The sequence below is a fragment of the Sceloporus occidentalis genome, unplaced genomic scaffold, assembly GCF_023333645.1.
Source record: "Sceloporus occidentalis isolate IW3139 unplaced genomic scaffold, rSceOcc1.0.p SCAF_7, whole genome shotgun sequence".
NCBI lineage: Eukaryota > Metazoa > Chordata > Lepidosauria > Squamata > Phrynosomatidae > Sceloporus > Sceloporus occidentalis.
In genome coordinates this window covers 14,287,551-14,313,061 of record NW_028316987.1, presented here as the reverse complement: position 1 = coordinate 14,313,061, position 25,511 = coordinate 14,287,551, and the positions used below count along the sequence as shown (strand labels likewise).

The 25,511-nt window shown below is 40.2% G+C and overlaps 1 protein-coding gene across 2 annotated transcripts in view; it reads left to right on the top strand.

Annotated features, from left to right (window-relative positions):
• The first annotated feature begins 734 nt into the window (after positions 1-734).
• Positions 735-25,511, top strand: part of LOC149309233 (vesicle-fusing ATPase) — an 86,074-nt gene continuing 61,297 nt past the window's right edge. For both annotated transcript variants that reach the window (XM_089532012.1, XM_089532011.1), the window contains exons 1-4: positions 735-815; positions 16,855-16,940; positions 18,888-18,987; positions 21,002-21,041. In XM_089532012.1, the coding sequence (XP_089388138.1) occupies positions 804-815; positions 16,855-16,940; positions 18,888-18,987; positions 21,002-21,041 (238 nt within the window). In that variant the 5' untranslated portion in view covers positions 735-803. The remainder of the gene's footprint in view (positions 816-16,854; positions 16,941-18,887; positions 18,988-21,001; positions 21,042-25,511) is intronic.

The following is a 25,511-nucleotide window of genomic DNA, read 5'->3' as shown; positions in this document are numbered from 1 at the left end:
GAACTACAAGCCCCAGAATGCAACAGGAGGCAGCCAGAGCAGTTACAGCGGAACAGCAGCACTATAAGAGTGTAGTGTGGTAATGTGGTGGTTATAATGTTGCTGTTCCACTTTTATTGCTCTGCCTACCTCCTGTTGCATTCTGGGTTTTGTAGTTCAGTGAGAGCCGCCCTAAGAGCTCTCTGGTTGTGAGTTCTAAAGGCCCCTCCTTACACTGCAAATCCCAGAATGCAACAGGAGGCAACCAGAACACTTAAAAATGTAATAGCAGCGTTATAAGAGTGTAGTGTGGTAATGAGGTTATAGTGTTGCAGTTCCACTTTTACTGCTCTGTTTGCCTGCTAGTGCATTCTGGGGTTTGTAGTCCAGTGAGGCCTAAGAGCTCTGTGGCTGAGAATTCTAAAGGCCTCTCCTTACACTGCAAATCCCAGAATGCAACAGGAGGCAGCCAGCGCAGTAAAAGTGGAATAGCAGCACTAATAAGAGTGCAGTGTGTGGTAATGATCTCCTTCATGCTGTGGTCCCCAAACTGTGCCATTTAAGAGATTTTGGACTTCAGCTCCCAGAGGCCTCAGCCATGTTGGCCAATAGTCTAGGATTCTGGGAGTTGAAGTCCCAAACTGGCAGACGCCATCTTGTGACTCTTTTGAGAGGGACTGACAGAGAGAAGGCTGGTGGAGAGGAGTGGGAGGAGCTAGGGTTGGCCACGCCCCCGACGCTGTGCGTGCCTCCAATCCTTCCTGGCTGCTTTGGCGTTGCTTTTGCTTTTCTGTCGTTCCTTCTGTGGACACCGGAGGAGCAAGATGGCGGCGCGGGTGAGTGAATGGATGAATGGCTGGGGGAGGCGGGGAGTGACGTGGACAGCTTCTCCTTTCTATTGTTATTACTATTATGGATGTGTTAACTTAATAGTCCCACAAAGGAGGGAGTTTCTGCATACTGCAGCGACGAGAGGGTTGAATCCAGATTGAATTGACTCTGGTTTCATCCACACTGGAGAAATAACCCGGTTTGGCATCGCATTAACATGTCTGGCTATTTGCTATGGAATTCTGGGAGTTGGAGTTTGTTGTGCTCCGCTCTGGACCCCACAACAAACTCCAACTCCCAGAATTCCATAGCAAACAGCCAGACAAAGAGTTAAAGCGGTACCAAAGTGGGTTATTTCTCCAGTTTGGATGCAACCAGAATCAATTCAATCCCAGACCAGCCATGGAAACCCACTGGGCGACCTTGGGCAAAAAGTCACACTCTCTCAGCCTCAGGGGGAAGGCAATGGCAAACCTCCACTGAACACCTATTTCCAAGAAAAGGTCACCTTAAGTCTGAAAGGAGTTATTAATTAATTAATTAATTAATTATGAGTTGGAGACATCCCCAGTAACCACAACTACAACGACCCGAGTAACGAGTTCGAATCCCCCATTCCCATTGGAGAGAAGGTATCCTTCTCCTGAATGAACTACCTTGCAGGGTTATTGTGAAAAGGGTTTTATGAGGACGAAGCACGTGATCTTTTTAATAATAATAATAATAATAATAACCCTAAGCATCCGTAACAGGTCCTGTTTTTTATTATTATTATTATTATTATTATTAGCCTGCCTCTCCCTGTGGATCGATGTGGTTACAATGCAAAGATAAAAACATATAATACAGTAAATCATAAAACTGCGCAATCTCCAGCCCTCCATCGACGTAATTAATAATAAATAAATAAATAAATAAATAAAAGCACCTAATTACAACCAAGCCTTATTAACAGGTTCAAGTTAAAATTGGTTACTAAAACAGTTAAAAAGGTAGGCAGATAAGGAAAATAGCTGTGTGCAAACCCTTTTATATGAACAACTTGTTTACTGTCCTCCTTAGGATAGCGCAGGGAGAGCTTTACCTGTTAAGGATGCTTAGGGTTTTCTTTAATGGAATGAATCCCTATTTAGTTACTTATTTATTGATCTGTGTCCAAAAGACCGGTGCTGTCTGTGCATTTCATAAATCACGATACTTTCCCCATTCGTTGTTTTTGCTTTTGTGTGTGTCTCCTCCTTTCCTTCCATCCTTCAGACTGCTGCAGTAGATGCACTTATAACAAGGGCAGGGAATGCAAGCGATAACTGCTAATTCCTGTATTCTTGAAATAGATGGATTTCCTCGCAGACAGCTTGGAGGAAACTTGCCCTTCTCAGCCATCTGTTACTCCTTAAATGCAGCATTGCAGGAAAGGATAACCTGTCTGACAAATGCTGCAGTGTTTTCTCTCTCTCTCTCTGTGATTAAGTACTTGTCCATCACCTGTGGCTAAAAAGCTGTTGTCGCTGTGTCACTTCGTCCATTTCGAGAAAGGAGTATCTATCTGCTGGGTGAATAAATAGTGGGAGGCTCAAGGTGTTTATGCAGTGCGCACGCCTTTACTGCAATGTACATACACTTGGCTGGCAAGCAGACGGCCGCCTGCAACCTGGCTTATATATTGTCTGAGCCTGCGGTGATGCTGCTGGATACAGTGATGCACTGCTTTATTTTCCCAGTGGCCCAACATGTGCCTAGCGTTTGGTGCCTTGCAGAATGAAGGGAGCAACACATTTGGATTGATGGTGGAATAACTGAAAAAATACTAATGGTATAGGATAGTAAAATACAGGTATGTGTTAGAATGTTGTTTAAAGAGTAGAAACTAACATTGAAGCAAACAATGCTCATTTACCCTGCTGATCTTCGCCACCAGATCTCATCCACTAGAGCACATCTCTGCTAAAGTAAGGAAGGAGAACAGACATTTTGATGTGTCTGAAAATGCTGGTGATTATTCTGATAAGTTATGTATAGCTGAAATGGAGCAATAAAAATGGGTTTTTGAAGTTGTGCCTGGTATCAGTGCTGTGCTTGTTTCTGGTCCAAAGAAACGGGAATGGCGTAATGAAAGAAGAACTTGGTGAACTTAACTATGTAATCATGGCTGGTATGAATGTGAAGGACGCACAGCCAAGTCTCTCTGTAAGCTGCCTGACAATGGCTGACCTTCTGTTCTGTTCATCCAGAGTGAGTTCCCACATTGTCACAGCGATGTCGCTGTAGGCTACACTTCTCCCAAACCTCATCGTTGCCTCAAGAGCAAAAATGGATAGCAAAGAGCTGAAGGAATGTGTGTAAACATAACACATACATTTTGATGTAAGTATGTGTAAAGTGCTGTACAATAGGGCAAAAAAATCCCAGCTTCATATACACATGAAGAAGGCACGCAACAATAAGGCTAATGAGGATAGACATAGAATCATAGAGTTGGAAGAGACCGCACAGGCCATCCAGTCCATCCCCCTGCCATGCAGGAAATCCAAATCAAAGCATCCCCGACAGATGGCCATCTAGCCTCTGCTTAAAAAACTCCAAGGAGGGAGACTCCACTACAGTCCGGGGGAGTGTGTTCCACTGTCGAACAGCCCTTACTGTCGGGAAGTTCCTCCTGATGTTGAGGTGGAATCTCTTTTCCTGGAGCTTGCATCCATTGCTCCGGGTCCTAGTCTCTGGAGCAGCAGAAAACAAGCTTGCTCCCTCCTCAATATGACATCCCTTCAAATATTTAAACAGGGCTATCATATCATGATAGCAGCGTATGTATATAGTGTGACGTTTTCTTGTTTTCTTCTAATACTATGTAACTTAGGCCATCTACTGAAGCTGAATGATTCAGCTTGGATGAAAGGAAGTACTTAGTGCATAGTCGAATCATGGAATTTGCTACTGAAGGTGTATTGGTGGCCACCAACTTGGATAGCTTTAAAAGAGATAAATCCATTCAGAATATGTCTCCCTGGAGGATCGCCAATCATGATGACAACATATTACCTCAAATATGAGAGCTGTTATGCCTCCATAGTTTAACTATGGAGGTAGAGCGACATGTTCAGTTTCCATGGCTCATTCATTTATAAAACATGACAAAAGCTAGCTTTTTCAGTCTGTAAGGGAAAAAACATAAGGCATCACAGCAGAGTGGGGTGGGCAAGCTGTGGGTATCCAAATGTTGGACCCCAAATATGCTACCTTGCATATATTCTTATTTTCACCCCATGACAGTACATTATCATTTGATTAATTGGAAGACAATTTTGCTTTCCTAACATGCCAGGTAAGCATGCAGTCATGGGGAGAGAGAGCATATAATCCTGTGCTGGTTTTATTACAACATGCAAATATTAATCCTTTTCTGGAATTTGACTTGACACCTGGACACAAACATTAGGTGAATGGATTGTCAGTAGTAGTAGATGGTGTGTACAAACATTAGGTGAATGGATTGTCAGTAGTAGTAGATGGTGTGTACGTGTATAACTAGAGAATTTTTTCTATTGGACATTGAAGAACAATCTGTAGAACCAAGAGTGGGCTCTTCTGAAGAAATCTCTGCAGTTTAAGCTAGAATTGATTGATATCAACATCTTAGCAATTTTTGAAGAAATACACCACCATAGATGCTATTCATGTGTTCTCTAGGGAATTTATCTGCAGCTCTTAGAAGAGCTACTTCTACCATACGTTTGCCCTAGCAATGTCTTGCAGTTTGTTCCTTTTCATGTTTTGCTCCCAATCAAATCTCAGTGTGTTCAGTAGGATTTTTTCCAAATAAGTGTGCAGCTGAGAGCCAATGTGGTGTAGTGGTTTGAATGTTGGCTGTGACTTGGAGACCAGGGTTTGAATCCCCACTCAGTTGTGAAAACACATTGGGTGACTTTGAGCAAGTCAAACTCTCTAAGCCTCAGAGGAAATCAATAGCAAACCCTCTCTGAACAGGTTTTGGCAGGAAATCCCCATAATGCGTTCACCTTAGGGTTGTCAGAAGTCAGAAATGACTTGAAGGAACACAACAACAAATGTACATCTTAGTAGGATTGCAGCTTCTATCATTTGTGCTAGGTTTAGTGGGGTGGGGTGGAGTAGGGGAAGAACTGAATAACTTTTGGAAAACATTTATGCTTACTCACCTATGGGAAGCCTCTAGGAAAGTGGTTATGTAAAAGCCTGAATGATTAAAGGCTTGATGTAATAACGATTTTTTACTTTCATGTTTTGTGTTTTCATAGTGCATTTTTAAAATTTGGTAACATGCGTAAGTGGAGTCACATTGCAGCTGTGACCTCTTGAATTTTCAATGTCTTGCTTTAAAACAAGATTTTCCATGCCTTTTTTATAAAGGCCAAATAGCAGCTGGTCATATTTTTATATAGGCTTTATGAAAGGTATGCCATAAATATTAAAACATTTATTCTTTAGTTTCACAGTGTCTGATTCGAATGCATAAACTTCGAATTAAAAACTCAAATACTGATGCCTCCAAACTGGCTACTTAGTTCAAAGCGTTATGTGAAATTCAGCATCTTCCACCCTAATTTCTTGGATTTTGCCATCTGCTCGGATTTGCCAGGCTACTGATGATAGAAGCTACAGCTGAAAGAATTCCAGCTGCCTAGACCTAGCAACTCTAAGTCCTTTTGGCTCTGTAGGTTCTATAAATTCCCTTTACCTTAATACAGTTCTTTCCTGTCAAAAGTGCACATAACCCCCTTTCGTAGTCCATTGAGATTTTGATTTAGATATACTCTGCCCTTGATCTCCCCGCCCCCATTTTAACATCATCTGCTACTCAACATATATCAGCTTCTCATCTTTATGGCCACTGCCCAAGATCTTAGCTTTATAACTATCTCATGGTTACCCTCCTTAGCACTTTTATCACCCTTCTTTCTACATCCAATATACCTTTTCCAAGTCCTAACTACTATGAGTGTTTCTAAAGTCTCCTTTTTTAATTTGCTTCTGTTCCTTGACTTTCTCTCCACCTATTCTTCCCTTGGGTTCCTGGTTGTCATTCATTTTAAGCCACATTGTTCTTTGGCCTTCCTTTCCTCTCTGCATGCCTGCTTCTTCAGCCCTCTTCCTTGTTTCCAGCCTATTTCATAAAGTCACTCTTGTTCTAAGGACTAAGTTGTGATTTCCTTTTAACAGACAACATTCCCTCCTTACTGCTTGCAAACATGCCAACAAATTTGTTTCCTTAGCAGATGGAATGTATATGAACCACATTTCATGCCATTACATAAGCTCGGCCAGTCAGTATCTATGACTTCAATGACACAAATGTGGTGCAATATGGGCTGTTGCAGAACTAGCAGTCTGAGCTGTCCTTGTTCTCTTGCCCAGGGTTGGGAACTTTGTGGCCTTCCAGATGATGGACTGTAACTCTTCAAGGACCTTGTTAGCATAGCCAGTGGTAAAGAATGGTGGGAATTGTAGTTCAACAACATGTGGAGGACTGCATAACATTATACTGGTATATAACTACAGGATGCAATGAATACACTATATATACATTTAAAATCAAATATTACCTAAGGTCCACTTTGGTGAAAAATGGGATTTTGAATCTTCTCTTTGTGGTTGCATGAAGGGCTGTTCTCTTTCACAAACACCTCAGGGGTCTTATTCCTTTTCTACTGTGTGTGTATGTACCTTCAAGTCACCTATCAACTTATGGCAATCCCATGAATTTCATAAGGTTAGGCAAGAAATAATCGAAGGGGCTTTTGCCAGTTCCTTCCTCTGAAAAATATCCTACAACACCTGGGGTTTGTTGGTGGCCTCCCATCCAAGTACTAAACAGGGCTGAACCTGCTTAGCTTCCAAGATCAGACAGTATTTTGTGCTTTTACAGTATTTATGCCATTGAGTATAAAAAAAAGATAAGTTTCCAGTAACTTCGGTAACTTATATACCTTTTGGAAAGAGCTCCAATAATTCTCCCAGACTTGAGCTGAAATCCAAAGAGCTACTGTAGGTATGCCCAAGCATTTGAGCAATCCCTCATTGAAAAGCTCATCTACAGTTAAAAATGATAACAATAATGTGACAGGTTTTTACCATTTCAAGATGAAGAGGCTTGAGAACCACTGGAATATGGAAACCCACTCCTCCACAATCTGTTTTTGAGAGCTCTCCCCTATACATTACTGGAAAGCATTGTGAATTGGTAGGCGGCTGTTACAGTTAACACAATTCCAGAGCCCTGTTGGATGGGAAGAACTAGCTTGCAGAATTCTTTGCATTCTGGTTAAATTCATAAACACATATATATGTAATACGCTATGGACATATATCCATAAATTACATACAGTTTCCATATTCTAGTGGTTCTCAGACCTCTTCATCTTGTTATCCTTTTTAATTGCAAGAGCTTTTCAATGAGGGAATACTCCTCCATATTTACATAAAGAGCCAGCAAATTTTGGGAGACACTGGAAACATAGGCCTGTTACAGACTGCCAAAATAAAGCTGCTTCGAGTCTCTTTGGAGGTATGCTATTTAAATGATGCATGGGTCCTAAGAGTCTGGAGGTCACACCAAAGCCACACTACATTCCTAAGCACTGTAGTGAAGCTTTGGTGCAGCTTCCGGATTCTTAGGACCCATGCATCATTTAAATAGCATACCTCCAAAGAGACTCGAAGCAGCTTTATTTTGGCAGTCTGTAACAGGCCATAGTTTATTTTCTCTGTATGACTGTTACTGATAGGTTAACTGTTTTAGTGAGAGTTTGGATCTTGGTCACTTACATAAAATCTTCTCCTTCTCCCCAGTGTCCTTTTAGCCATTGCCATAAAAATGAGAACTGAGCATTAAAAATGGATGACATGTAATCTTGTCACTTCTCCAAGCCCTACCTCTGGAATTGAGGGTGGTTGTTCTTGTTAAAATGATTATTTGTTCATTTGTATCCTGCCTTTTTTTCTCAACACTGGGAGTCAAGGTGGCTTAAAAATATCAAAACAAATACAGATTAAAATATGTAAGGAGACTGCAGTGTAATTTGTGTGATTTTAAAGTGGAATTAAGTAATCTGTGTAACTAAAAGCATTTTAAAAACCACTGAAAGACCGAAGTTAAAATGAAAGAAGTCAGCAAACTGAAGCTCTTTGCAGCCAATCTTAAAAGCCTGTTGGAATAGAAATGTTTTCACTTGCGGTCAGAGAGATGGCAAGGAGGGCACTGTCCTGCCTTCTGTAGGGAAGGAGTTCAGTGCCTGAGAGCAGCCTGCTTTTCCTTAGTTTGCCTGTTGTTACTTAGTTTGTCCTCGATATCGTACACAAGTTGTATGAATGGACAAAAAATATTTGATAGTTTGAAAAGCACAGCCCAGACTGGCTACTAAGGGATTGGAAATAATTCATTTATTCCTTAATTTATTATGCAATTTATGAATTGGTTGTAAAAATATGTATTTCCTGATATATTTGCCACAGAAATGTGGAAACGGTAGTATTTATTCCAGAGAAAAAGAGGCCTCATAAGTAACGTGAGTTTGTGCAAAGTTGGTATACATATATCTGATTTCAGGCTACACAGAACTCTTAATCAGGCAGAGTGGAAAGAGTGCTCTTTGGGTCAGGCACACCTGCAAGGATGAACTAAACTCAGGCTACTAGGATTATCCTTCTCAACCCATCTTGGGTTTTTAATCATACTGTATAAACTGCTTGTGCCAGTGGGTTGTGCAATAATCTCTTTATTCTGTTTCCATTTGCTTTATCTGTATAGCATCATGCAACAGGAAGCTGAAAAAACAGAGGGAAGGGATACATTTGTTTATGTATTAGGACTTTACATGCCACCTTTCAAATGGTGATAACTTGTGAATTACAGAAAGATACTTGTGAATTACAGAAGCCATTTCAGTCTTTAAATATAAAAATGCAAATGACCTTTCTTGGCTAGATTATTATTATTATTGTTAACCTTTATTTATAAAGCGCTGTAAATTTACACAGCGCTGTACATACAATCTTTAGATGCTGACACAAGTATGTTTAACCAAAGAGTGTCTGTTTACACTGTGCCACACACATACATTCACCCTGTTTTTCCCTTCGTCTTTCCTCCTTAGAGGTTGTGATGCTGGTAGAAGGGCTTTTACTGTCTTCTGGCACCAAATCTTTTCAAAAGCTAGTTGATCTGCTACTTTCTGAGGAAACAGTGGCTTTCTTTCTCCAGGGAGAGGAAGAATGCAGTAGTGCATTTTCCCCAAGTCCATGTGGGGTATGGGATGGCCTGTTAGTTTTCATTGTTGCCTTGCATATTGTATCAGTATGTCCTAGAACATACCTAACAGTCTCATTGGCTACATATTATAGGGAGAAGTCATAAGTGGTCAACAAGCCATATCTCTGGGAAATGTTCCTGGCGATGCTAATGTTTAGAGTGGAAAAGGTTTTTATAGACTTCCAATGAATCCCAGTGTTCCTTAGGATAGCCTTTGAAAAACAATTCAGTATTGAATGCTGGAGCATGAGCATGTTGTATTCATTTGAGCTTTGGGGCTAGACATGATAGAAAGATGAGTGGACTGAAATGACGTTTCATGTTTACAGGAGACATCAGTGTTGAATCTGTGTGTAGAGTATTTAACGTTAGTAATTCTGTAACTACGTCACCAGTGTTCACTGACTTTTGTCCATATGGTCACTTAACAATGTTAAGTTTTGGGGCACAGTATGGCATAGCTACTACAGCGTTGGAATCAAATCCCTGCTAAGCTTTCCTTTTTAATCTTCTGTATTACATAGGCAAAATTCATGCCTGAAGGACCAATTCTGTGTGTGTGTTAAGAAGACCCCTTGGTTCACCACCTATAGCTAGACAAAAAGTGGATGGCATTGGGAATACATTTGCAGTATAGTGTCTCTAAGGCTCAAAACAGACAGGCCAAAAGCACCAGTGTCAGGCCAATCTGGGGGTGTGGGTACAGATGATGCATGCCCCTGGATTGGGCCGAAGCTGTGCCAGGGCCGCTGGCCAAAGGAGTGCAGAAACGGTCTCCTTGCCAGTGTTCTGTTCCGTGATGGCTGGCTGGTCTCAGGACAGCAATGTCTTGTTGCTGTGGTCCTGTGCCAACAGGGAGTGACTGGGGCTGGAGTGGCCAGAGGCTGGTTCAAGCTGCTGGTCTACTTGACCCCTAAGGATTTGCTCAGTCCCTTTATTTTTAATACCAGAACAGAGTTTACAGTCCTTTTGCCAAAATCCTATTCCTAGTTTTTACCCAAGCTTACATCATGTTGGCTGTATTTAGGAAGGGGAAAAAAAAGTATTTTTTGCCATGTACTTATACTTCAAATTACCTAAAAATCAATCAGTAGATCTGCTTCTGTCAGACTCTGTCCTGTTTCTATGAATGAGAAAATGCTCGGGGATAATGGGGAAATGACAAAAGGATGAAAACAAGAGGTGTGGAAGTGGAATATGTGAAATACACTATTTTTTGTACATAAGTTTTGTCAGCTTGAAGTCATGTATGTAAGCTTTTTCATGTGCAAATTCTTGAATGTTCTAATTCTACATTTTTCTGAGACAGAAAATTTTACTGACAGAAAACTGAGGAAGAAAAGAAACTTTACTGTGTTAAGCTGGTATAAAGCAACTTGATAAGGCCACACTGCTACTTTTATTTATGTAGTGTCTTCTGTGTGTGTGGTGCTTCCTGGAGAACAGGTACAGCAGATCCTTGCCTCAGACCTTCCAATCTAAAATGCACATAGCAACACTGAGAAAGTGAAGGATTGTTAGCATCGATATATTGGGACATTTAAGTGTATACCAGGGATATTCAGATAGGTACTTTGGCTTCCTTAAAATGGGGTATGATGGCCAGTGTACTCAGAGCATTTATCACAGATAGGGATGTGTTAGGACAGGGGTAGGCAACCTTTTTGAGTCGGGGGCCGGGTTGCTGTCCCTCAGACAACTGGAGGGCCGAAGCCAAAAAATAAATAATTAAATAATTTTTTTTTAAAAAAATAATTAGATAAATAAACCGGGACAAATGTAGGACAAAATTTTCAAATGGAGGACACGTTTTTTAAAAAAATGGAGTCCACACAAAAAAAATTGCTGATTTTTAAAAAAATGTTAATATAAATGCATGTTTCGGAGGCTTCTATAGACAATTGCCCCCCTTGCCTGCCGCTTGCCCCCCTTGCCCGCCTCCTCCTGATAGGCCAAACACCTCATGCCCTCACGCGAGAGGCCAAAGGCTCCGGCGGCAATCGGCGGCAGGACCAGGCTGGGGCCGGGCCCAAGGCCTTGCCGGGCCGCATCTGGCCCACGGGCCGCAGGTTGCCTACCCCTGTGTTAGGATATAAACATAAAGGGACAGAAGGCTGTGGAGAGTTTGAAGGTGAGGCCAGAAACTTTCAATGATGCAACATTAGAGAGGAAGGATTTAAGAGGGGAAGTCTCAAGAGATGTGGATAATATTTCTCTAAGCTTTTAAAAATGGAAAGGAACATGATTTAGTTATTAGTCTAATTTGGGGGCAAATGGGAAATCAGAATTAAATAGAAATAAAAGAAGACAAGACTATTTGCCTGATCAACAGGATGGATTATGAGGAGATGAGGACTTGGTAGAGAAAGGTGAAACATTAAATCTTGGTTATATTGAGTTTGAGAAGGTGATGAAGCACCCAAGCCGAAAAGAAGTGCACTGCCAAATTTTGGAGATGCTACAAAACCAGAGGATTTTCCCACATCCTGCAGATTAGCTAGAGAGAACACCTTCATTTTTACAAGAGAAGAGAGAGGATTCCCCACTTTCTCATCTCTTGTATAAGTGAAGATGCTCTCTCTAGCTAGTCTGCAGGGTGTGGGAAGATGGTCTGGTACCCTCCTGCATCAGAGACCTTCTGATCTTGATTGGCCCTTGGTAGGTAGGTGAGTTCCAGTGCATCTTCCAAGCACTAGTGTCACTTATGCTCTGTGGAGAAATTGGAAGAATAATTAGACCTATAAGAACATAAAAGCATGAGGAGAGATTCATTGAGACTTAAAGGATGTAAGGAGCATTATAGGGCAGAATGATCAAGTGTATCAAAAGTGGCAGAAAGGATGAAGAATGTGAGGACTGTGTACAAGCCTGTAAACTTGGAAATGATTAGATGGGGCCAGAAAAACATGGATGAGTGAAACGTGAAATAGAAAAAAATAAACAGGAGATTTCCAGGAGCTAGAGTTAGGATTCAGGTTTTCCAGACCAGAGGTCCCATGGCAGTCAGCGGGGATGTAGGAATGCCTGTTTTTCCCAAGTGTGCATTCTTGATTGAGAATAAATCCTTGGAGATTCATATCAGAATTCATAGTCTAGCAACCTGAAGATGCCTAGTGATCCTCCATAGACTTCTGATTCTTAAACATTAATTGCAGCATTTTTATGAGTCATTTGCAAAATTATCCTGCTTTACTATGAATCTGGCTAAAACTCTGAAAGGCTAGAAGAAGTCAGAGGAAAGGCATTTTAGGCTTGCATACCTCCCTGCTCCTTCCTATGTATTGAATTTTCCTGAATATGTGCATGGGCAATCAGTTTGCAGAAAAATTAATACAGATACCCTTGGTATCTGCTGGGGTTTGATTCCAAGATACCCGCCCCCCCTTCATGGATAGCAAAATCAGTGGATGCTCAAGTCCCTATAAAAACAATGGCATAGGAATGATGCACTTTATATAAAATGGCCCAATAGTTATTTGGCACCACCTATGGCATACTTAGCTAAATTCAAAGTACCTTAGCATTAGAGAGCCTTTTTGTTGGCATGATGTTATGCCCTCCCCTCACCTGTCCTTGAAGGCCAATATAAGAAGTCCTCCTCCTCCTCTGACAGACTATGTCCCTGTGACTGGCCAAATAGAAACAACAGAACATGTATTACTCCAGTGCTCATACTACAGGGACATCTGCCTCAGCCTTATTTTACCACTTCCAGGGAACTGTCTGAATAACTATGCGTAAGCCACTCTGAGAGCCCTTAACAAGGAAGAGTGGGGTATAAATACAGTAAATAAATAAAATAAATAATAAGGTACACTGGTCAGTTTTACACTTCTCTGTTGCTTTCAGACATGAACCCTGACACAACATATAATGTTGCAAGATTCTGTGCAGCTGCAGTTAAAATTTGCCAGGCAGTGACCTCTGGAGTAGACTGTACCAATCTGGTCTCGCTATACTGGAGCTGTGAAATCTGAAAGGCTATTTTAAATACTGTTCATACTGTGTGTTTATTCCCCTTTTATCTGTGCTGGTCTATGACCATAATAAAGATACTATTCTATTATATAAAATGACAAAATCAAGGTTTAGTTATATATTCAAGCTGGATGATTAAATCTGTGGATAAGGAATCTGTAGGGCTGACAGCGCAAACAAGCTACTGGGGACTTTCAAAAACACTGATTCCAGATCCCTACAAGAGAATCAAATGAAGTCCTGACCATGATTTTACATATAGATCCTTCTCCTTTTTTTAGAAATTGCTAGTTCTCCATTATTTAGGTGATTCCATTTGTTTTTTTTTTAATGATTCAAGAGAGATGTTCTTCATGTGACACAGGAGAAGCTTAACTCTCTAATCCCTGCAAAGCAGGTTATAAAATAGCATCTAAATCTCCAAGAGACTTCATGTTTCACCATGCTTACTGTGGTTGGGCACAGGCAAGTATGGATGACTTGGAGGCTCCATTTAGGCTTAATTAATGGGGTACTCATGGTTTCCTTTCACGTTTCCTTTCTTCCTCACATATGCTATGTGCTATATGTTTTGGTGCAATCTAGGTTCAGCAAATGCTGTATTAATATGTCCTTTTTGCAGTTCTATAGTTTTTGGGCAAAGATAGTATACTTTTTAGAAAGGGTTCATGCATTCAATTAATCATGAATAAACTTATAAATCTAATTCAACTGCATTTATGTTAGAAGGGAAATATTTAATGATTAAGTTTGTTAAATTCTGATTCAAATTTAAGTTAAATGTCTACACTAAAAGATTGTCCAGAATGAAGTTGAAAAATGTCATCTGTAATTTTAGGCTTGTCCCTGTTTTGAGCTTGGAAGAGAAGTAGACAATTGTATGAATTTTTGAAATTTTGATTTCTCATCCACCTCCATCAACACTCCTTCTCTTGCTTTCCCTTTTTCTTTTCTGTGTAATTTCATCTATTAACCTCCACCCTTTTAATTTATATATTTCGATATTTATTTATATACTTGGATCTTGTAAGCTATACCTTGTAATTTTCCAAGTACAAGGCAATTTAAAAAGCAAGAAATAGTTTTGCAAAATTGCTAGAGAACCGGCCTTTGGGGTAAGGAACGAGCTGGAAAAAGTAACATTTGTTGGTGGTTTAGCATTGTCGCTCAATTTATTCATGCTTAATTAACATAATTCTGGAATGAATTTATTGCTGAAATGCCAACTTAAGTCAATTACTTTAGTTAAATTAAGTTGCCCCTCTTCATTAGAAAATCCTCAACTTAATTGCTAGCTGAATTGATTTTAATTAGTTACTCGCTGGCTCTGCTCTTGGAGTAATTTTCACAAGTCTGTTTCTTTCAGGGAAATCTCAGTTGATGTTGTGAAATTTCCTTGGCAAATTTTATTAGTGGAGTAAAGAGTGATTGTGAAAACACTTTCTGTGCACATTCCATCACAGAACCTGAGCAGTTGACAGTATCAAAGCGTCGCAGAGCCATTTGCTACTCCTCTCTACCCTCTTCTGTGAACACCCAAGGCAGTCATGAAAAAATAAAATGAACTGCTTAACATAATGTAGAGAGCCCCATCTGCAGATCCTGTGCTTTATTTTTTAGAAGTGTTCTCTAGTCTCTCATGTGGAAACTACTGGTTGAAAAAATCTCCAGCACTTTATATAACATGTACTACAGCAAGGATGCTGTTCATATTACACAGCAGTGATTGTGCAGTGAATGGTGGCACTTGGCTTCTAACATGAAAGTGAGCACATCCATCAGGTTCCTTGGAATATCGTTTCTCCCCACCCTGCCATCTTTTTTTTTAAACCACATTTTCTGGCTAAAACTCTGAAAGGCTAGAAGAGGTCAGAGGAAAGGCATTTTAGGCTTGCATACCTCCCTGCTCCTTCCTATGTATTGATTTATTTAGTATTTTCTCTAGGACTAGAAACTTGTGTACATAAAACTTGGAGCACTCCTTCCTAAACATTTTATACTGGTTTACGGGATATTAAAATATAACAACTGTGTATTTATACACTGAATGTATGCAAATCTAGGCAAGCAATATTAGGGGGCAACGACACCCAAAGTTTTGGGTCATGTGAGAGAGAAGTCCATAGCTTCTTCTCCCCTGTCCGATTGTTTCACTGCTCAAGAGTGGTGATGTCTGACATGAAAGAGATCAGTGAAGATGAGGAGAGTCACTGTTCTAGGTTAACATGGCATATAATGTTGAGATCATTCATTTATAACTTGTATATCTTGCCCTTCTATCCTCCCCCTGCCCAATGTTATATGTCTTCCTGTCTTGAATTGTTTTTGAAGAGGGCCGAATCATACTCTCTTTTCTGATTGCATTGGATATGTTCCTCTTTGAACTCTGGGTCCTTTGAAAACCACAATGGAGCTGTCTTTCAGAGCCATTTGCTTTGTTCTCTTACACTTATTTGCTACAGTACTTCAGAGGTTTTCAGGCCTTCTGGAATGAACCTTCAGGCATCCCACCTCCTCAGTCACACACAGCAAGGATTTTCAAATTGCTTTGGGTTCATCTATTTTGCATCTTGTCATGCTGCAGCTGACTCATACATAATTTGTGATATCCGTCCATGCATGCACATTTTCTCCTTGTGGCAGAGCTAATATTGTCACCTTTTTATCGGAATAAGTGCAATAATTTGGATATGATATCTATCAGGATGTAAGGCTTTCTTGGTTTGTAATTTGTAACAATTTGTAAATTGCATTCTGTTTGGGAAATTTATTGTTTTCTGCCTACTCAACTTCATAAATTACCATATACATATATAAGTTCATATGTCAGCACCCTGTTTTTTCCTTATAGGTATATTAGGGTCTCAAAGGTGCAGTGTTGCAGATTCTCTTGTTTTGGAGGTTTGATACAGAGCTTCAGAAAAGTGTGAAGTATGTTTAGACTCATAAAATGTCTAGAAAACCTAAAACCAAGGAAATTCCACATCTCCCTTTGTTCCTTTTTTTAATCAGAAAAACAATTGGGTTAGGGAAAATAGATTTATACACAATACTTTTTTTCAAATTGAAAAATATTTTACTGCTGTAGCAATAAAAAAAAATCATGAATAACATAGTGAAAATTTATATGTAAAACAATTGAGATATAGAAATCTACAAATGTAAAAGTCTTAGTTTTGAAAAGAAAAACTGTGAACATACCCTGTACTTAAGAGAGATGCAAACTACTGCACTCTGTGGTACCTAAGCTCTTTTTTTTTTAATCTGAGAAGCTGAGGAGAAATAAAACAAAAGCCACAGACTTTGTAATACATAAAATGACACACGCATCTTAGGAATCCAGAAACTGTGCCAAAGCTGTGCTCCAGTCCTCAGGCTTTGGCATGGCTTCCGGCCTCTTAGGATGCATGCATCATTTAAACAGCATACCTCTAAAGTGACCCAAAGCAGCTTTATTTTGGCCTGTCTCTTCGGGGCCATAGTTATGGAAAGACAACATACACAGTAAAGGAAAAGCATATGTGGTAGGTTGATACACAGAGAAATGGATACACTGTGGAGCCCTTATCCTTGATGTACTAGCTTTTTCTTGCATGAAGCATCTAAAGTGAAGGACAATTCAACTTTACTAAATGTTGGTTTTCTCAGTATCACTCTTGGCCATTCCCTTTGGCTCAGTAAAAAATAAAGTGGTCTATAGAAAGCAAAGCCATAATGTATTTGTATCCCTTCTGTGCCTCACTGCTGATTTCCCCCCCTTTTCTGCTCTGATTTCATCACAGACTATGCAAGCTGCGAGATGTCCCACAGACGAACTCTCCTTAAGCAACTGTGCTGTGGTCAATGAAAGGGACTTTCAGTCTGGCTTGTAAGTTTTGGATGTCTTACCATTCTTTAAATGAGAGATTACTCCAGAAGAGACTGGAGAAAGGGAGTTACTTGAATCAACTGTTTCAAGTTAGATTGCCTCTTGTATTGAGGGAACACCATATATGCCGGCTGGACAGTATGATAAACATAGATTTCAACCGGAAGTGGGGAAAGTAGCTTTTCCAAGCTCTGGTTCTAACAGAGGATGAATCAGTGGGGTGTGAAAGAGAAAATGAGAGACAGTTGGGGAAGGCATAACACATGCAATGTTTCTCAAGGTCTTTGATGTTGTTGCAGAGGACTCTAGCGCACATTTGATGGCTTTGTAGGGAAGTTGTTCAAAGTTGCTTTGTATCTATCTCCGTATGGTTTGTAATGCTTTGCACAGGAAACTGGCACCAGCCAAGCCAAAACAGCCTGCGTAAGTTGTGAAATTCTTCTGATACACTTTGCTTCCCTAAACAGAAGTAACAATGTGCTCTGGAGGCAGTGAAGGCATTCAAATACACTGCATTTTTATATGTTGCACCTCCTGACTGCTGTTCTTTCCCTACTGCTATCAAAAAGAACATAATGAGGGATGCCATTAGGTGGCAATGGGACAGGGATAGAGAGAAACAAAACTTGTCCTTCTCCTCTGCGAAGTGGTGTGTGGCCCCAGTGAGTTGTCAGTCAGAAGAATTAGGATGTAGTAAATCAAGAGCCAAGGCATAGTGGTTTGAGTGTTGGACTACAGCTCTGGAGACCAGAGTTCAAATCTCCATTGAGCTATGAAACCCATTGGGTGATCTTAGGCAAGTCACACACTCTTAGCCCCAGAGGACGCAAGCCCCCTCTGAAGAAATTTGCTAGGAAAACCCCATGACCCTGCCTTAGGGTTGCCATGAGTCAGAAATGACTTGAAGGCACACAACAACAACAGGATAGATGATTATATAATTTAATATATTGTATTAGTGAAACATTGACTTTGATAAGAACATAGCATAGCAAATTATGTTCTTTTTTGCAATAATGTCTAGAAAGGTTTTTCTCTCTCTTAATGCCTGTCATATTTGGGATTAAAAGGTCCTTGTGGGAGGTGAGGAAGAGATGAGAATGTTCTCATGACAACCAACATAGGGGATAGGCAGTTCTGCTTTCTGTGTACATTGGCAAATGAAAACTATTTTTAGCCCTCTTTCTTGTGACTCACTTGGCGGGAGGGATGCACAGATGCTTCTGGCTTTCTCCATGTCAAATTTCATATTTCTGCATTTTTCTCTGCAGCAATGAAGGATAACATTAAAATTGTATTTATAAGATATTTATAGGGCAATGCCCCTGAAATTTGTATTTGATGTTCAGAAGGCTTCTGGCTGGTCACATAAAACAAGGCTTGACTATTGGTTACATTGCAATTATTTTAATTCCACTGAATCAGTGAGGATTCAGTTAGCCATAACTGACTTTCAACCTGCAATTTACATGGAATTTCATCATGTTTTCCTCAGCGTAGTATACACATGTTTTATGTAGTCCCAGGCATGTAGTAGTTAAGTACAAGAAGGATAGGCAGGAAAATTCTGCATAACCCTTTCCCTTCTGTTCTTGTTCAGCTGAATATTGTTCTCCCCAAGTTGCATTTTCACCCATCAGGTCTTCCCTTTATCTGACTTCAACAGCTGAAAAAGCTGCTTAGAAAGAGCAATTTTAGTTTGGGGAAAGTTGAATAGTAAAGGGTCAAAAGCAACCCTGCTCTTCTACTCAGGTGTATCCTATTTAGTAACTGTTTGGTTGTGTATTTTTAAAAATACTTTGAAAGAAATAACTACCTAATTCTCATTTGGAGCCTTGATTTTCACAGACATCTTCACAGAAAAGGAAACCATTTTGTATGACTCAGTTTTTCAGAAGTATGGTACTGTATGTATTCTCTTTTCTTCTGTTCTTCTTTCCCCTGTAGGCACGTGGTTGTGAAAACCTCACCAAACCACAAATACATTTTTACACTAAGAAGTCATTCCTCAGTTGTTCCAGGCACCATTGCCTTCAGTTTACCACAGGTATTGTTTTAACTTATTTTTTCTTCTTGGGCCAAAATGTGAAATGGATATCGATTCTAGAAGTTATAATTTTTAAGAAGAGGGGGCAACTTTGTGGATTGGGGAAATATGTGCTCCATAGAGACATCTGCTGAAATGCAGGACAAAGAAGTTCTCACATAGAAGATAAGCAGAAAATGTGATTCCTTAGGAGTAGAGATCTATGAGGTCTATCTTGACTCGTTCCTCAGAAAGCATGAATGCTGTGTGATGCATTTCATGAGCCATAGTTAACCAGTGATGGCATGTCATGACATCAGTTCAATTAGTCACATACAGGGTGGAAGAGAAGGATGTAGATGTCCCAGGAAAGCAGTACTGGTACACCTTAGGTTCCTTTGTACAGTAAGTAGAATTCCATCTGCTGAAAGGAACAAATTCATGTTTTTTTCCTCATGATCAAATACTTGCAAATCTCTGTACAGAAATCTGTCAAAAGTAACACCAGTGTCAGATATTTAACAGCAACACTTTGCAATGTGTGAGTAATTCTTATGGCTTCCCTGGGTTACAGCAGCATCAGCTAACACTTTGTTTCTGTGAATGAAATCTAGAATAGCTTGGGCAGCAATTTGCTGAATGTGAGGTATGTGTTTTTGCTTCCAACATAATAATGCAGAAGAAATAGCCTGCAGGGCTGTGAAGTAATTTGCAAATGTGAATGTTCTCTTTTGAATGTTGAGTAAGAGAACTATGAAAATGTTGTTTGCTCAGGAGACCCAACGCTAAATCTCATTTGGAAGACTTCTGTTCATCTGGCTCAAAAATAATGAGAGCTACACACAGCCACTGTAATGGATAATGGGATTGTGTAGCCACTCTTGATCCTTTGATGGATGGGTCAATCTAGAAATATAAATGGTGTTTGACTAATAAAAATTATCCATTACATTTTTGATATATTGAAGCACTGAACAAAATTTTTAAAATAGCAAGGTCTCGTTTCTATTTACAGTCTACAGTCGCCCCTCCTTTCTCATGGACTTGTGGTCCGCTGTCTTGAATATTCACGGAGGGGCAATCTCTGTTATTCTCAATGGGGTGCACTCCTGGGGCTTGAATGTAGGCGAGCCTCTGTTTTTGTGGGAGGGGGAGTCCAGAACAGATCCCCTGCAAAAACAGAGGGCCGGCTGTAATATCAAAGCAGCAAATAAAGGGAGAACTCTGGTTCTTCTAATTGCTAATTAAAACAAATTATTTTTTAGAAAACCTTAAAGTGGGATGACTTCAACATACTGGATTTCACCATTTCAGTTATGGGAAGCCATGGGATTAAATGCTCAGAAGAGAGAAAAAGAAGTAGGAATTTGGGATTCAAAAGGAAAGAGGGGCCCATGGTCACAGGCAAGAATAGATTGAAAGATAAAGAACAAAGGAATACATTCATTTAAAATTAAAAACAGTGCTTTAAACAGAATAAGGATATAGTAAACAATGTGGCAAAGAGTTGTAAGATTAAAATGTGGGATATGAATGCACAGACTTATTGAACAAGGATGACACCTATTCACCTGCCTCATTTGCCAGTGTTGTGCTGTCCCTTTAATATGCTAGGGGCAACCTCTATCCTAGGTGTGAGGGATCTACTTATAATGCTACCTGCCATTTACACAGGGAGAGTGTTTAAAGCATTTGTTATTTTGTTGTAGTTTTATCACAACCCTATAAGGTAGGTCACTAATGTTATCCTTAAATTGTACATGGAGAGGGGCATTTTGTGCTTAAGAGATGGCACTGGCAAGACTTGGGCCCGTTACGTACTGATAGCAGCTCATTCTCTCAGTCACTGCTCTCTGCCAGGCTTTTATGTTTTATAGTTAGGAGCACATTATAGTGGCATGAACTTTTAGCATGCATGAGAATGCTTGCCAAAACGGTTGTCCACCACTGATTTAGACAGTCTTTTTTCTGTCCTCATGAAGATTTTTTGAAATCTGGTGAATGGTTGATGTTACCTCCTTCCCTTTTCTTTCAGAGAAAATGGGCAGGACTTTCTATCGGGCAAGAAATAGATGGTAAGTGTTAACTCTAAGATACTAATACTAAATTCTAATGACTAGATGATGTCTCCCCATAATCTATAAATTCTTGTGTACTTTCCTCTCTTCTTTCCACCTGGTGTTGTGTAGAAGGTCTCACAGAGGTTAAATAAATTGGTTTTTAAGCATGGAAATTAATTAAAGCATAAGCCAGTACTTTGCATGGTGGGATCACTTCATGCTTTAGGGTAACCAATAAAGAAAAATATTTGATGGAGTAGTATTATATGAGTTCAATGAATAAATTGAACAGATGAATAAAGGCCTGAAGTAAACATTGAAAATGATATGAGGATAAAGTGGGAAGTAAGGACTTAAAGTAACCTGGAAGAGAGAGAATGGACCAAATAAGTGGGAAAGTCACACAGTAAAGTGTTGAAAGGAATAGACTATAGCAGCAAAAGAAATATGAGGAAAAGAAGCAGCAAAAGAAATATGAGGAAAAGAAGAAATCAGTGGGGAGGAAGTGAATAAAAAATCAAACTATAGTTTAAATAAGAAAAGGAAAACAAAGATATTAGAAAAGAAGTATTATAAGCAGCAAATAGAGAACATTGTCACTGTAATAAAAATAATGTCAAAGTGACAAAAATGAGAACTGGTGGGACTGGGTCAAAGAATAATCAGTGAAGGACTAAGTACAAAATTGCATGGAAATAATTTAGGAATCATTCAAGACTAATTGTGTTTTATTGAGGAAGCACATGTTTGGTGTACTTGTAGTCTTGAGAAGCTGTGCCCAATTGTGACTCCACCACACATGTTTATGCAGATCTGATCTTTGTACATGCTGATCTGCTCCCAGGGTTTATGCTTATTCCTACAGAAGAGCATAATGTGTGACACTTCCCTGGAGACCATTGGCAGGCTTCCCCACACCTGTTTTCCTAATGGTGTGTTGTCAGTCAGGTTACTGTGCCAACAGGATTCCTGTGCACTATCCAAGGTGCTGAAGTCCCTTAGGTGCCTGAAACATCTGTCTAGATTTTATTAAGGCAGTGTTTGTGCCTGACATTTCATAAGCTACATTAAATAAAATTCAGGGGGATAGAGCTAGGAAACTCTGGATTGCTTTGACCTGTGTTGTACAGTAATTTTATATTGCTGAGTTATATGAGAGTGAGAAGGGAACAGCACTTAAGCATGTCTCTTCTAAATTTTGTCCTGGTGACATAGACAAAGTTGAGTAGTCATTAGTGCTTGAATAAAGTGCACCCTTTGTGCGTCACTTAAGTCACAACATCTTTCAGGTTTAGAACTTGAAAGACCCAGCTGGTATTGTGATGTTGCATCTCTCATATTTGAACTTTCAAAGGAAAGAAAACCATGGAAGATGGCCCTACTGCTCTAAACTGGCCCTAAAAATGCATGTTTTCCAGCCAATGGTGCAGCATAGGAGAAAGCAACCCATTCAGACTTAATAACTTTTCCCATTTAATTGTTTTTCAAAGTTGTTATTTCTGGGAAATGATCAGTAAGTGAATTCCTTGTTGTCAGCATGGAAACGCTTCCTGCAAACCAGATATTTACAAGCTGTACATGAAGAAGTCATTAGTGGCAGAGACAGCATTATTCCCACATGTCCTTAAGCTGGAAGATGGTTTCTATGGGCTGAAAAGCATTATTGAGCTGCTGCAGGCAGGCAGGCATACATAAATTTTTGTTTTTTTCACACTTCAGCATTTCCAAGGAGTGGAATCAAGGCTGGGGCTATGCCGATTTAAGCAATTTCAGTTTTCAAAGGCTCTTGTTGATTTCTGGGGAATAAATTAAAACGGACTGTAGTGAACAGAACCAGTTGTGGGGACACAGTTAATATTTGGACAAGATTATTAGGGGCAGTTATCTCCCTCTTCTCCGTTTGTTTCTGAATGCACTTGTTCATCCCATCTCATCCACTCCTTACAAGGAAATGCAAATGAACTGCAGTTTCTAACATGTGTGGTCTCTATCTTTGACAGGCGATGCTGTGTGTCTCTCTGGGTATGTGGGCACAATACCTTACAGGCCCACATAATAAGGATTCATTGTTTCCATGCAGGTGTATAAGCAATATACAGGTTCTCCCTGTACTTCCATTCTTGCTTACCTGTGATCAGGGTGAAGTGATGTCATAGCCACATTGGAGGACAAGGCACCAAAATGTAGAACATTCAAGAAAAATGTAGGGCATTACAAAATAAAATATAAAAACACTAATGTAAATATAAATTCACAAAACTTACAAATAGAAATTCACAAAAAAACTCCTGATCCCCCGACACCATCTTGCCTCCACCCCTCATCCCCCTGGCAGTCCCTTCCTTACTGACAGGTGAATAATTTGGAAAAGTACATCTCACTCCAGAAGATATAGTAGACTTGAACAGTTTGCACTCTATGTCTTTCTATAATAATAGCTACAAAACTGAAAAATGGTAATAGCATATGGGCCATTTATTTTTTTAAAAAAATAATCCAAATCCAAATGCTATGAGATGGCTGGTGCGAAAATGTGAAAGTGCTGAGAGGGAGGGAGGGACTGTAAACATATTAGGTGATGCATTCCAGGGTTTGTACAAATAGTGACCAAGTAAGTTACCTTGCGGCAAGTCACATTCTCCCAGCCTCAGAGAATGGTAATGGCAAACCACCTCTGAAAAAACCTGTCAAGAAAACTTGCTTTAGGGTCACCGTAAGTTGGAAAAAAACTTGGACACAATAACAAGGAAAAAAGTCTGCAATTCTTTCACACGTAGTACATGAGAATGGCAGGGGAAGGGTTTAAATATCAGCTACCGCTGTATTCCCCAACTCACACATGAGAAGGCAGCTGCGGCAGCACCAGACATCCCCGGAGCACATTGTCAGATGCTTCGGATCCCCCTGAGCAGTGCAAGAAGGAAAGGGCAAAGGAGGAACCTTCTGTCAGATGGTGCCCATGTGCCAGGCTGACCTGTCCACGTATTCTCTGGCCCCAATTGGGCTGCCTGGCTTAGTTCTCTGAGACAGCGGTGGCAGTAGCAGGAGGAGGAATGCAGCGGCGCTACTCCATCTTTCCCTTCTTGTCCCCTGGCCTCTGAATGTCCAGGCAAGGCACGAACAGGCTCTCCTCTGTTGTCTTAACCAGCCTCAGCTGTCTGACCCAGCCCAGTGCCCTTCCTTCTTCCTCATTGCTTCCTCTCCTTGCCTGTCTCAGCAGGTCCCCCTCACCCATGATGCCCAGCCAGGCCTCTGCCTTCCTGGTTTTCTTATTCACCTCCATCCCTCGCTTTCCTTCCCTTCTGGGTGCAGCTGCAGGAAAGGCAGCTGTGAATGGTAAAGAGCCCTGGCAGAAAGGTCTGGTGGGAGAAGGGGCTCACTGGAAGTTCATCCTTCTTAAAATGGAGGACATTTTGTAATCTTACCTGGACCCCCAGACAAAAAGTTACAATGTAGGACTTGTTCGGGAAAAGGAGGACGTCTGGTCACCCTGCCTATGATGGCCATTTGCTAATATGAAATAAAATTCACTTAGGGAAGAGCTATGGATAGGAGTGATTTAAAATGTGTGAGTCCTATTGTTGTTTTTGTTACTTCAGTTTATTACCCATTTGATTAAAATGGTGCGGGATATTGGACACATCCTGAAGACAAACGTTTTCATCCATCATTAGATTGTCTTTCCAGTGTACAGTGATTTGCACCAAAGGAGTAGCCAAGGGTCTGGCTTGACCATCTAACTGAACTTGCTTTTGAATTTTATTTCAACAAACTACAGTACTATGGGTTGATAATATGGCATTTCAAATAATTTCAGGTGTATCCTCTTAAACTTTAAGAATTACAGTCAGGTAGCATTTAGTTTGATAACATAGAACTTCACATGTTTACCAACAGCTTTGTCAGCTCTAAAATGGCTGAGTTATGGTGGTGTGTGGTAGAAAAATGGACTAAGTAGCAAGGCATCTGTATTGTTGCAGTTTTGCATCAGAGGCTTGTGCCAGTATTTTCTGCTCAGTTATCCTGTTCTGTATAAGAACTGGATTAATTGGATTGGAGAAGTCAAAAGGCTGCCACGGATACATAACATAGCTTTGTCTCTAATATAATGAGTATTTAAAGATTATAAACATGATTAAATGCATTTGACAACATGGTAAAGTCATCCTTGAACAATGATCCTTAGTATATAGCTATTTGCAGGGGTGCACTTAGGTTAGATTTAAATCCTATGTCTGCTTCGCTTTAGACAATAATCTCTATTATTTCAAAAAGTAGTAAGCCAGCCTAGTCCCCAGCCTTGAAATAATATTCATGGTTTGTTGCTGTTGTTAACTCCCTTGGAGTCAACTTCAGCTCATAGTAACCTCATGGATGAGACACCTTCAAGACCTGCTGTCCTCAACTGCTCTGCATACTTCCTTCAGGCTCTTGGCAGTAGCCTCTTTGATTGAGTCTATTCTTCTGGTAGGCAGTGTACCTCTT